This window comes from Neolamprologus multifasciatus, chromosome 6 (assembly GCF_963576455.1).
Source record: "Neolamprologus multifasciatus chromosome 6, fNeoMul1.2, whole genome shotgun sequence".
In the NCBI taxonomy this organism is placed as follows: Eukaryota; Metazoa; Chordata; class Actinopteri; order Cichliformes; family Cichlidae; genus Neolamprologus; species Neolamprologus multifasciatus.
The window spans coordinates 9959904-9973987 of NC_140444.1; the positions used below are offsets into that span (position 1 = coordinate 9959904).

The following is a 14084-nucleotide window of genomic DNA, read 5'->3' on the forward strand; positions in this document are numbered from 1 at the left end:
GTCTATCCTGGCCTGAAAGGAGACTCTACCGGTAGACTGCAGCGAGAACTGCCAGCATCTGAGCCAGACTCTGTCTCTCTCATCATGGTCACCTAAATGCACAGTAATGGCAGGTTTTGTAATAAGGCAGATCGCGCTAACATAATATGCACTGTTAGTTGATTATTTACCTGCCGCATTAACGGGAGAGGACGTGCAAACGTTACCGCTGCTGCTGGGTTGAGATTCACGAGTCCGGAGCGGAATTAAAAACACGACATTCATTTAAGGTTATCGCGTGTTTTGTGAGCAAATGCTTTTGCATATTCGTAGTGTTTTCTCCCTTAAATGAAATATCTACTTTACAAGTATTGCAAGTTGCCCTGTTGTCATCCGTTCTCGTAAAGTATAACCAAAGTTTTGAGCGTTTGAGCCGCTTACGCGCCGTGTTTCCTGCCAGGTAAATGACGCTCCACAACGTGGTGACGTCATTCGGGGCGACTGGAATCGATAAGGGAATCGTTTGCAAAAATGGCAAACAATTCCAAGGAATTGAAACAGTGGGAACCGGTTCTCAACAAGAACCGGTTTTCGATACCCATCCCTATTTAGGATAGATCCAAAAAGTCCAAAAACCCGCTAAGACCTTAATCTGCAGCATCCCTTTACTCTCCCTCCACAGAAAACGTTTATTTTCTGTTGTGCACTGTTTTTGTCCATGAAGTCACACACTACATTTCCCCGTATAGGTGTAGAAATGGTATGTTAATTTTGTAAGTATCCTTAACTTATTGACACAGTGTTGATGTCATTGTCGGTTATGTTTTTAGATTTTTAACCTGCTTAGTTTTAACGATCATTCTAAAAATTATCATCAGCACGGTTGAATGTACTTTGTTTTTAAGTAATTTTCATCCATTTAATTTGTAGATCTCACTTTTTAAAAAAAAATCAGTCCTAAAAATATATCTTTTAAACGATCTGTGAGTGGTCGAATAATTTTAACTACCTGAATTTGCACCGTGTGTGTGTGTGTGTGTGTGTGTGTGTGTGTGTGTGTGTGTGTGTGTGTGTGTGTGTGTGTGTGCGCATTGAATGAGGTCACTGAATGTGTGTTTGGTCTATACTAGAATAGTGCCTCAAAAGCTATAACTAATGTAAGGGCTGTTAATTGTCTCATTGTCTGATGCCACAAAGTCAACTACAGCATATCTGCAGCTACTCCTGTTTCTGTTTATAAGGAATGTGTTGGAGAAGATGGGATTTTTTTTGTTTCCCTACTTCAGGAGACAATCCAAGAAGTCATGTGAACATAAAGTCCGTTGCTTTTCCTGTCTTTGTATGGGGCGCATTAAAGGTGAATTGTTACAATTATTCACAATCTTTCAATCACTGTATGAGTTAAAATATTTGCTTTATTTAATAAATAACAATGTGGCAAAAGTGTGGTTTTTAATTTGATTTCATGAAGTTTTAATAAATAGTGCCTGCTGATTTAAAAAAAAACAAACACACAAAAAAACGGTCCTTAACCATCTTTCAAGATGCTTTACACCAGGGGTAGGCAACTCCAGGCCTCGAGTGCCGGTGTCCTGGAGGTTTTAGATGTGTCCATGATCCATCACAGCTGATTTAAAGGGCTAAATGACTCCTCAGCATTTCTTGAAGTTCTCCAGATGCCTGGTAATGAACTAATCATTTGATTCAGGTGTGTTAACCCAGGGTGCGATCTAAAACCTGCAGGACACCGGCACTCGAGGCCTGGAGTTGCCTACCCCTGCTTTACCCAATGCAGATACTGAAAAAGACGTAATTCTATGGAAAAAACAAACAAACAATGCAGTGATTTGCAAATTTCATAAAATCACAATAGAAAACGTTAAATGTTTAAACTGAGAAACACAATTTTAAGAAAAAATATTTTCACACATTTCTTCCTATGATTCTCCAAAATCTTGATTTGGTGAAAGATCTGGACTGTAGGCAGCGACTGGACTCTTCTACTGGGAGGCCTTCCTGTTGTCATGAATGTATTTTAGCGTTGTTGCTGAAATGTGAACGATCTTCCTTGAAAAAGACAACCGGATGAGGGCATATGTTGCTCTAAAACTTGTGCATCCCTTTCAGCACTGATGTCTTTCCAGAAGTAAAAGCTGCCAATTTTATAGACATTAATGCACTCTGTCAGCTTTGGAACCAAGTGCTGATAACAAGCTGAAGGCAGCATCCATGTTTCTCAAAAGGTTTAATTTTGATTCGTCGGATCACAGAACAGTTTTTCACTTCACCTCAGCCCATTTTAAATGAGCTTTGACTCAGAGAAGACTGCAGTCTAAGGGACTGGCCACATGAGATGGGTCGAAGTACCCTTGCACTCTGAGAGTGAAGTTGGTAATGCACTATATGGATAAAAGTATTAAGTCACACCTCTTAATCATAGTTTTCTCAGGTTCAGTCTGGGCCTGTTAGATTCAATGAAAGGAAATTATTGCATGAGCTTAATTTTTTTGTGATAATTATATGCTTTTAACTTTGTGGGAATACGTTGTGGAAGCCCATTTTTCTGTTGCAGCATGACTGTGCCCCACTGCACAAAGCAAGGATCATAAAAGCGGGGCTGAATGAACTTGGTGGAACTTGATTGGCCTGCATAGAGCCCTGACCTCAGCTCTATCACACACCTCTGGGATGAACTAGAACAGAGATTTCTGACCTTACACATCCTCTTCTGGATGAATATGCAAAACTTTCCACAGACACAATCTGAAATTATGTGGAAAGCCTTCCCAGAAGAGTGGAAACGGCCACAGCTGTAAACACAGGACTGATTTAGAATGGGATGTTATAAAAGCTCCTGTAGGTGGCCATCTGTCTATAGTTAATCATACTACGAACATTAAGATATGATGGGGCCTGAACATTCACGCCTTTGTATCTATAATGAAGGATTTTAAATCCAATTCTAGATTTAAAGGTGAGCCAGTCAAGAGACATATGAGCTCTGTGGTGTTTTGGATTAACTAAAGGCTTTTCAGGGAGCTTTTGGGACAGTCTAACAATAGTGAATTATGATAGTCCTGCCTCAAAGCAACAAATACATGAACTACTTTTTCAAGTTCACCCTGAAAGAGGATGTTTCTAATTTTAGCCATGTTGCACAGATGAAAGAAAGCAGCCCTACTTGTGCATTTGATGTCTGTATTACCGCTGCCACATAATGTGTGCTGTCTGATGACAGAGCGTGGTCAGCACATAGTCACGGTTCACTGAGGCGGTGAAATGAGGCCACAGCCACTCAGAAACAAATAACTCACATGGTTACCATCCAGCCACCCTCAGATCTGACCAAAGACTGCAAACCTTCACATAAAAAAACAGTAAATCTTTAATCAGCAATTTGGGCATCACTCTGGACATCACACACAGAAGCTCTGTTTTAATTTTCAGAGCTCTGTACGGATGCTGAAGGTTTGAAAACACATGGACTTTATTCCACGTTGAGTTATTGAGGCACTCAACCAAGAGGAGATACACTTGGTTTGTGGAAATAATGCCAGTGGCTTTTCATCCAGAAAACATCTCACAAATTAGACATTCTGGAAGAAATTGTTTTTATGCTTTAAGAGTGATACAAATAACATAAAATAATACTTACAATAAAGGAAACACATAAAATAAATCAAATAATCAATATTTTAGTGTCTTTAAGTCACTAGGCTCACTTCAGGCTCTGACTTACGTTCATTTGGCTTTTGATACTTTCCAACTAGCACCCTTTAATCACAGATTTGATTTAAATGCAGAAAAGAATTATTGTATAACTATAATTATGGTTTTCTCCACACTGACCATCCTGCAATTAAAACTTTAAATGGCATCAACCTTATTCCTGCTGAGTCCAACAAAAACATGGAGCTTTGTATTAGTTCAGTCAGGCCGTGAAGTCGGTGCCATCCCACATCAGTCAGTGGCTCAGCTGACACCTTTCTACACATCTCACTGGCAAATCTGAATTAGGGTGTGCTATTTAGCTTGTTTCTTGAACATGGTTACGGTGTATCTGCAAGCCACTTTGCAACCCACACTTCCATTTCCTCCTTTCATGGCTGTATCTGAATGAATCAGTGTTCTGCACTGGCTCTCGCTGTGGCTTTCCATGCCAAATATAAATCACTGCAGACGCACATAGCAATCTTTTGTCTATAGCGGCCCTGGCTAAAGCAGGAATTTAGCTCAAGAGCTACAACAGCAGACTTTCATTTGAGATTTATATCCAACATCTGGCTGAGAAAGTTAAAAATTAAACTTCTTGGATTGAATAAAAGGATGTCTGTCTTCTCCAACCTTTTAAGGTATTGTTAAGTCAGCCTTCATGTCTCTCCTCAACTATGAAGATATTCTGTATGGTCATGCAGCCTAAACAAGACGCCAACACCCAACCCCTCCATGCCATAGTCCAATACACTTAACGACCTAAGAGAAATTCCTTACTCATTATATATAAAAGGTTTATGACTACTTTAGAGCCAATAAAAAAGAAGACATGTCATTCGTTTATAAAGATCTGTTGTTTATCATGAAAGCTGTCATTTAAGCCTTCCAGTAAACCAGTAGATATACATTTACTGTTGTGAAACTGGACTTTATCATTCCTTTAGAGAGCTTAAAACTATTATGGAATCCTGTGATCTTTGTAATAATGTATTGTTTATACTGTTTTTCTTCTCAGGTATAAGTAGGGTGACCATATCCCAACAAACTAAATGTGGGACAAGCACTGTGTTTGTGTGAGACAAGATGGGACACGTCGACACTCCTAAGAGATATGAAATAAAAATTCAGAATGTGTGAATTTTATTTCACTGTTATTTCCTCTGCTCTTCTGTCTGGTAGCATGCTTCTTTTTAGCTTTCAGTTTGGAGGTATCCATAGATTGGCATACCTTTTTTATTTTAACAATATCGGCTCATTTTATCATTTTTTTTTATCCAAATATGACCCATATACCGTGTCACTACACACTGCATTTTCCTCCTATGCAAAATTTAAAAGTGACTCAAGCATAAAAAGGAGAAAAAAACTCTATTTTTCGGCATATGTCATTACTTTTTCATTTGTGTGAGCTTTCATTATATTCAGCAATAACAATATGTTTTATTCAGCTCTGCAGAGGTTTTGACTTTTTGGTCCCTTTAACTTTCCCTGATGATGAGTATGCCATTAGACAGGCCGACCTTCTTCTGACTAGAATAAAAAGCCTTTCCTTCAAATGCAGTGGGTAAAAGCCAGGCGTGAGGAATGTGCGTGTCCTGCTGAATCAGTCGAAAATGTGCAACATTGACTCAAAATGTGGGACAGATAGAGAAAGACTCAATGTTGCACAGTCTCTCACAAAGAGGGATATTTGATCAGCCTAGGTACAAGTTGTCTCAATGAGATCGTCTGATTAAATGAAATTTGAACTAATACAAAGGCAAGGTATTCAATTAAAATATCTTCATATTGAAAAGCTAAGGAGGACGACCTATTTCAGTTTTTTTTAATGGAAAATAATAATTTTAAATTCATACAAAGGCTTCTTCATTTAGAAACCACTCCTTATTTCTAAATGCTCCAAACACTGATATGAAATAGTTCGCATTTCACAGTAGAAGTGTTTTTATGGTTACAAACACCCTTTTTGTTTTTATTGCACAACCTGTTAAACCACGTATCAGTTTCTCTCTTTTAGGAGGCGGATTTTGACGAGCTCATAAACTGTAAATCCCAGCATGCCTTTGCACAACATGACTAACATGATAACTGAAAATACCTGAAACGTCCTACCTGTGCGTCATCGCGACGTTACGCAAGTCGATTGTGTTTTTGTAGGCTGCAATTAAAGTAAGTGTTAACAGCTGAAAAGTAAAGAGAAATTAGGTCTATAATGTAGTAAGTGGAGTTTTTTAATTACGTCACGCCTATTTTATTTTTCATGAACAGGTGAAATACACAGAGTAGCAGCAGCACTTCAGCACATAACTTCGCGGGAAGTCCAAAGGATTTCCATCTGGGTTGCGGGCAGCAGGGGGCGGAGGTAGTGTTTTTTTTTTCTTTTTTTGGATGAGTTGGGGTCTTTGCCAAGGCGGCAGGACAGAGTTTGAACTGCTGCGGCGGAAAGCGGCCGAGCAGATTTGCGGTTTCTCTCTTTTTGTTTTTTAACGCCCAGGACAGGCGCTGAAACCTGACGCTAACTGGGGGGAAAAGCGCTTGTGGCTGTGCGTAAAATCAGTTTTGTCTCGAAAGTTTGAAATAACTCTTGGAAGTTTGAAGAAGGTTGTTTTGGCAATGGCCTGGACTTTTTTCTTTGCCGAGGTAACTCCTCTTTTCGCTCTGCCGGTTTAGTTTTGGAGTAGAGGCAGAGCCCGGACTCGGAATATGCAGCTTGTAGAAAGAAAGTCGGACTGATCCCAGGTTGGATTGCCCTGCTTTTGTTTTCTCTCTGGCCGGGCTCGGGGAGGAGATGCGCGCTCAGGATGGGACTGTGTCTCGGTACCGAAGTTACAGAAGAGCAGAAGAAGGCGAGGATACACAGCGCCAAGATAGACAGAGAACTTTACGAATCTGCCAAGCGGGAGATGAACGTGGTTAAAATACTCATTCTTGGTGAGACTGACAGCTTTAAATGAAACCAGCTGTTGGTGATGTTAGTTTAAAATAACTCAAATATTCCATGTAAACTTTAATTTTTGAAGCACAAATCCTACTTTGACACCACACTTTGATTTTATAGATAACTTTTACAAATAAAGCCCGATCACAGTTGAACACACAGTAAAACAAGTTTTAAAACCCCTTTTTTAACCATCTCACGTTCTACAGGTGCAGCAGAGAGCGGCAAAAGCACTTTGGTGAAACAGATGAAAATCATCCACAGTAATGGCTTCACCAAGCAAGAGCTGTGCACTTTCAAGGTGAGAAACACTCTCACGCTCACCCTGCCTGTGTTTTTATCAGTTTATTAGCATATAGTGCTTCCACTAAGCTCTTGTAGAGGATCTAAACAAATGCATGACTTCAAAAGATCAGTATCACATGTGGGGTTAGAGCACGGGTGTCATCTATAAGGCCCAAGGACCAGAACCTGGAACGGCAAAAACTCAAATCTGGCCTGCTGGACAGTTTTGCAAACATGATAGAGGGCATAAAATGTAAGTTTTACAGCTTTTCCTGCTGATAAAGACCTCTCCACAGTGATTCATACCACAGCACAGATGTTAAGTAAAAGAGAAATGATTAAATGGCAGAAAAGTTCCCTTTTTTCACTTTCAACTATAGAAATCTTGGATAAAAAAAATTTCATCAATCATGAAAAACTTTGCTTATACACGCAGGCCACTGTGGGCAGGGAGCTACCAAAAACGTTTCTGTAATTTTATGCATTTATCATCTAGAAAAAATTAGATGTACTTTCATATTATTTAATTAATTAATTAAAAAAGACATTGCACTTCCTTATTTTATATTAAAATATCCCAGGAATTAAGTATGTAGTTAAACATCTTTGCAATGACAAAAGGGGGAGTTTCATTCGTCCAGCTCACTTAAGAAAAAGTGGTCTGTATGTGGCCCTCAATGCAAAATGAGTTTTTCATCCCTGATTTGGAGTCTAGTTTCCTTTCAGGTAATAACATGACTTCGGCAAAGAGCTGAGATTATGCTGCAGACACAGGAATGCATTTCATTTTTAATGATTAGATAAGAGATAGTTAGACACCGAAGAGATAGAGATGAGATGGAAAATGAAAGCAAAGCCTGGTTTTCCTGCAGGGGGGGAGATTTCTCATGATACCCAGGATCAGGCACAAGTTGGTATGCAGTGATTTGGCTCACATCTGCTCTTCCTTCTGTTTGTGTGAGAGTGACTGAAAGCCAAATTCCTCTGTTGTACTAGAGGTTGGGATGGGGAGGGGAGAATGGAAACGGTTCAACACACACACACAGTTTTTTCTCCCATTAGCTTGTTTTTAATGAGGGCTTATCCTCTTTGACCTCTTCTCTTATTGTTTTTCCTGATTTTTACTTTGCTGTACTTTGCCCATCTCGTTCTCTTGCTTCTCCTTGCTGTGTTTAATGATGTGATGACAGGAAGAGTCTTCAAGAAGGGTCTTCATCATGCTTCAGTTACCTGTTCTGTCTCCCAGCAATAACAGTCCTGTCAGTGGAAAAGTCTGACAGTCAAACCTCTTTTTAGATTGTGAAACAGACCACGAACCTAAAATAAACTCAGAAGTTAGGAGGCTGGAGTTTTTCTTGAACCAGTGCTGACTATAGTATTCATTTAAAATAAGTTAACCGGATGTCTGGATAGAAGTAAGTGTGTACGTGCGTGTGTGTGTGTGTGTGTGTGTGTCTGTGCGTGTGTTGGAGAGGGGAGGGGCGTCCCCTTGATTTGCAATAACTTCGGGACCAGTTAATTGGCCAGGATCAGCTACTGTCCACTAATGCTTTATGGCCACAGACTGTATATAAAAGATGGACATGGCTAGGGTTTTTTGGGCTCAGAAGTGACCGTGTCTTAGCTATAGAGAAATGTGTCTTCATGCTAGCTTGTAAACTTGCTTTGCAATGCTGTAAAGTTGGGGATTTTTAATGTGGGAGTCTTTGTTTTGGGAATTTACCTCAAGTGGCCACTAGAGGAAATGCAGTTTTTTGGGTTTTTTAAATTTTACTTTTATCAAAACACAGGAAGGAGAAGAGAGTCAAGAAACTGACTGTGAGTCTGCAGAGGTACTGTCTGCCTGACAGGGCTTTGTATGTTCACACAGACAGAATACCAACAGTACAGTTGGTTTAATGTAGGTATACATTAATCAGGCTAATCCATATACTATGCTTTATTTTTTTTTAAATTTTTTGGCAGGTGCAATCCTCCATACATCATTTTTTGTTTCATAAATACATATTTGATTTCAGCGTTACTTTGCATACATGCTTCAACACATTTCGAGTTCCAGTTGCACCTCTCTTTTGTCATCGCTGGTGTCAGTTGGGTTTGGTTTTGTTCTCAGGTGACGCCCTTATTTTTAAGTGGAAAAATGACACCAACCCACAATCCTGCTCTTCCGTCCCCCTCCCTTCCCCTCCCTTCCCCTGTCGTCCCAGCCTCCCACAGCAAACAAAAACACACCCTCTTCTCTCTCACACACACACGCACAAACATACACAGATGAGCTCATCGCTCTTTCACCTATTGTTCCACATGTGTTTGTGTTTATCTCTGACACATTGCCCTCTATTTGGAATAAGAGTCCGTGCTTCCATCAGTACAGTAGTAAACACCTCAACCCTGCCTTGACCTGAACACATTATCCCTGCTCCACTTTGTTTTTTCTCCGATGAAATATCACCTGAAGCAAAAGCCAAAAAGGCATTAAGAAAACATTCCTACATTTCTCTGCGTGGCTCTTAGGTTTGAATTGTGTTAGGACCATGACAGGACAGCCTGTTTAGAAGTAATAAGTGGAGGAAAGGTAGGACGTGGCCTCCTCTTTGTTTCATCCCTCTTTTATTTGCAGCCCGAGGCCGTGGTGTGGTTTTTACTTTGGACATGCCGATGGGCAGACATTTTTTCCTTTTGTTCCCTTCCAATGCACACAGCTCAGTTTTTCTGTGTGTGTGTGTGGGTGCACTGTTGATGTAGTAGTTTTTATCAACTGAATTCATATTTTTGAGCCTGTAATCTCATCTGTTGACTCAGGTGTTTCACTAAGAACCTTTGTCAAGGACAAGTTGCTGGAGAAATGCAATAAATCTTTGAGCTTTTTCCTCAAACGTGACTACAAAGCCTGCAAGCAGACTCACGCTACACTCTTATACTTAGTTACTCATTGTTAAAAGAAAGTTGGTAGTTAATGATTAGTTAATGAGGCCGCTGCCAGTTAAGTCACATTCTTTGTCGTGGTTTGCTCTGACACGAGATGTGCTAATGGCTGTTAATTTTCTGTGCTCAGTGAGCTGATCCAAACGGCGAGCTGGACCAGGACAATAGTTCAGTGTAACTGGACGGATTTAGCGATTATGTTGTTGTAATGGGACTCATAATGTCTTTGCTGACGCACAGTGCAACACAAAGTTTCCGCAATACTTTGAACTGCTGAATCTAGCTGGAAACAGAGGTTCAAAAGGTGTAACAGGCTCTGTGGATTTCTATCTGGTGGACTTCCTTTCAAAAGGACACACAGACACACACACTGGTAAAAACAAGGTGTCACTTTACTCCTTGGTGAGGTGAGGTAAAGCTGATAATGAGTTCAGATTACCATACAGTGACTCCTGTAGGCTGCAGGGTATGTGCTCTGTACTGATTGGTCAAATGCTCTGAAATGGTTAACAGTTATCACTTGAAAAGACAATGAGATATAGTGATATCTGCACACAAAGCACAGATGTCTCCCAAGGTGTTCATCACCATTGCTGGTGAAGCATCTCTGTATATTGGCATGATCAAAGAGAGATGCAGATAATGCATGAAAACAAGTTACCAGAGGCAAATCTGCAGATGCCTGCAAAATGGTGAAATTTGCTTTTAGGAGGAAGCCACCGCCTGGATTTAACCAAGCAAATGGGGATGAGCCTTGAACTGTATAAAAACTTTAGTCACTGGTATGTTTAAGTTGGTGACAGGTTATTTAACCCAAACTGGTGCAGTGAGTGGCTTCTCATTTCCTAAACTAAAGACAATATGTAGGAAGATGAAAAAAGAGCTTCTCTCTTTCAGAAGGGTTAAATAATTGGCATCAAGCAAAGAACTGTGGAAGTGACTCAAAATCCATCCATCCATCCATCCATCCATCCATCCATCCATCCATCCATCCATCCATCCATCCATCCATCCATCCATCCATCCATCCATCCATCCATCCATCCATCCATCCATCCATCCATCCATCCATCCATCCATCCCTCCCTCCCTCGGAGCAGCAGTCTGAGCAGAGAACACTCAAGAACACATTTGTGAAAAGCTACTTTTACCCTTTTGAAAAATGTCATTTATGGTCTGTTTGGCCCGTGAACATTGATGGGTTTTCACCTACAAAATCCCTCCTTAGCTTTTCTTCCAAAATCCCAACTGCATGTTATTAGTCTTGGATAATCTATGTGCTCATCGAATACTGATTGGTTGACGAGTGGAGCAAGATATGGAACTAAATGGGAGAAGTGTGAAAAAAAAAAAATCATCAAAGATAAACAACGCAGCATTAAAAGCAGAAGCGGCGAATACTTTTTGTTTTTTAAACACCTGGTTTTACTTCAGCTGCTTGTCTAATAACTTCGCTTTTCTCCGCAGCTTGATGATGGACCAACAGCAGCACAGGCACGAGTAGCCCACATAATACAGTACCACATAATTTCTACACTGCCTCTATCAACAACAAATACACTCCGCAGATAGACGGGCGGTCCGTGGGTGCCTTAGCTCTACCTGTGCTCAAGCATAAAGCAACCAAAATAGTGACTTCATGGAGCACGAGAGGTTGTTTTCACACATGGATTGGTCACCACAGAGTCCAGACCCCACTGAGAATCTTTGGGTTGGAAAAGACTTTACAGAGTGGACTGACTCTCCCATCATCAATACAAGAGTCTCGCTGAAAAATTTTTGCAACTTTGGGTGGAACTAAATGCTGTCACATTGGATAAGTGAGCATCCTGCTACTCTTCTTCTCCTTTGTAAGTGCTGAACTAGAGTCAGGGAGGAGGAACTGGGAAACAATTGATAAAGACAACAAAGGTGGAGAGGGAAGTGAGGAAGCACAACTGAATCACTACCCTGAGACGAGCTGCATAGATGGAAGCATGAACTGTGATGCCTCTATAGTAAATGCTTCCATTGTCTTTATGAAGCTTTGATCACTTTAATTCAACTTGAAATATGAGAGTTCACCTTCCTCACTAAGCTGCATGTGTGTGTACTCCTGAACTTCTAAAAATATGTCGATCGTGTTGCATTTTCTTGCTTTTCAAACTAAGATCACTGATTTTTTGGAGTCCTGCGTTATTTGCATTCATATTTACTTGCTAGCGGCTCTTTTTCTCTGCATCTGCTTACTTCAGTTCATTCTCAGCATTAAAATGTGACTCGCTCAGCACACGTGCTTTTTATGCAAAGGGATCCAAGTGATGAACATCCTCAGTGCTCAGATAAAAACTTTAGCTCCAGCTTCTTCAAAGTGAGTGTCAGTCGGTGCAGATCAGTCACAGGTGTTTGATTTGGTTTGTTAGGCTGGTGCAGAGAGAGTGTGTAGGTGCTGCTGACTGAATCGAGAAGTATTTCAAACTCAGATCTGAATAAACATTTTTATATTTTTAGTGAAACTCCACAAAACATAAAAGCATAATTCGCACAAACTTAACTGTATTTCTTGTATCTTTATGACCACGTGTGTTATGCAACTGTTTTTATTCTGAAAGCGTCTACACACCCACACACATGCTTTCACTTACGCTACCTGGTTAAACCCAATCCTTGCCGGAGTCACTTGTGAGGTCAGATGCGAGAGTAAAGGCATGTTATCTATGAACAGATTCAATCTGTTTTTGCTGTTTTTAAATCTAAACAATTTAAATAATTTAAAACAAAATAAAACTTTGTCTGTCTTTTAACCAGTGACCCTGCTAAAAATCTGGTGAAAATCATCAAATACAAGTATAAGCAATATGTCTGAGAGCTTTTTAAAGCCAATTATCTGCCAGACTTGTGACTTCCATTTGTTTTTGTGGCCTTCATCCGTTACTTTAATGAAGCCCACAATGCTGAAACAATAGCATGTTTGTTCTCATGGGAAAGTAAACTAGTGTAACTGAGATTTGTGAACTATTTCCCTGAAGTTTCATATTAGTGCTACATTTTACCTTTGAGCTACTCCATCTCCGAGAACCTGAGAACTCTGCTTCAGCTCAGTTTCAGCCCGGAGCAAACACAAAGTCCTCGTTGCTACTTTGTGTATGTTGCAAAATGCTGAAAGTGGTAAAATTGAAGATGATCTCCAGCTTCGCGACAGTAAATATACCTGTGAAAAATTAGAAAATGCCAATAAAGGCATCTATTGTCTAAAGGAAGACACGCAGTACTGTGAAAATTATTTGTCCCGTCCTGATTTCTTATTTTCTCGCATACTTGTTACATATTTAAACATATTTCTCCTATTCTGACACTGCCTACCTTTCCTAATACCTTACAGCTTTATACCCCTCGTCACACATTGACTTCTACTGCCGATCAGTCCTCTGAATCTCCCTTCCCCTCAGCTTCTCTTTTAGCCTCTTCATGTTAGTTTCAATCATTAACAGCATCCTTTTATCAACAGTTCTGGTTGTCGTCTTTAATCATTTATATTTATGTTTTAATTTTATTTTAATTTACTCAATTTTTTTTAGACTATGTCCTTGTTGTGTTTTAATTATCCCAGTTATTTTATTGATTGTCGTGCAACAATTTGCTCAATGTTTGTTGTGCTTAAATCCACCTACCCTGCTGTGAAAAATTATTTGCATCTTTGCTGATTTCTTATGTTTTGCTAATTTGTCATACATATAGATACTAGTGTAAAAGGACTATAAGTGGGCCGCGGACCATCACACTACTGCCACCATATTTGGCTGTTGGTGTGATTTTCTTTATATGAAATGCTGTTAGTTTTATGTCAGGTACAATAGGATCCAAATTTTCCAAAAATTTCAGCTTTTTGGGGAAATATCATTAGTCTAGAGAATATGTCCACAAAAGGTTTTGTGAACCATCAGGATGTTTTCTGTGAGATGAGACTTTGTCCTTTTTGGAGCTCTCCCATTGATGCCATTTTTGCCCGGTCACTTTCTTATTGTCAAAACATTTATCCTGACTTTAACTGAGGAAAGTCAAGCCTGCAGTTCTTTAGATAGTGTTCTGTTTTTTTTTTTTTGGGTTTTTTTGTAACTTCCTGGATGAGTCGTCGACGCGCTCTTGGAGTAATTTTAGTTGGCTGCCCACTGCCTGGAAGGTTTTCCCAGACGGACTTCTTGAGTTTCTTTAGATACATGATGTTTTTCTTTTTAAAATATTTTAGCCTACTTCACTTTATCAG

General features: G+C 39.9%; 1 protein-coding gene across 1 annotated transcript in view; it reads left to right on the forward strand.

Annotated features, from left to right (window-relative positions):
• Positions 1 to 5796: 5796 nt before the first annotated feature.
• gnav1 (guanine nucleotide binding protein (G protein) alpha v1) overlaps positions 5797 to 14084 on the forward strand; it is a 34597-nt gene continuing 26309 nt past the window's right edge. Inside the window, exons 1-2 of the mRNA XM_085161492.1 lie at positions 5797 to 6624; positions 6841 to 6932. Coding sequence (XP_085017618.1) covers positions 6495 to 6624; positions 6841 to 6932 — 222 coding nt within the window. The 5' untranslated portion in view covers positions 5797 to 6494. The remainder of the gene's footprint in view (positions 6625 to 6840; positions 6933 to 14084) is intronic.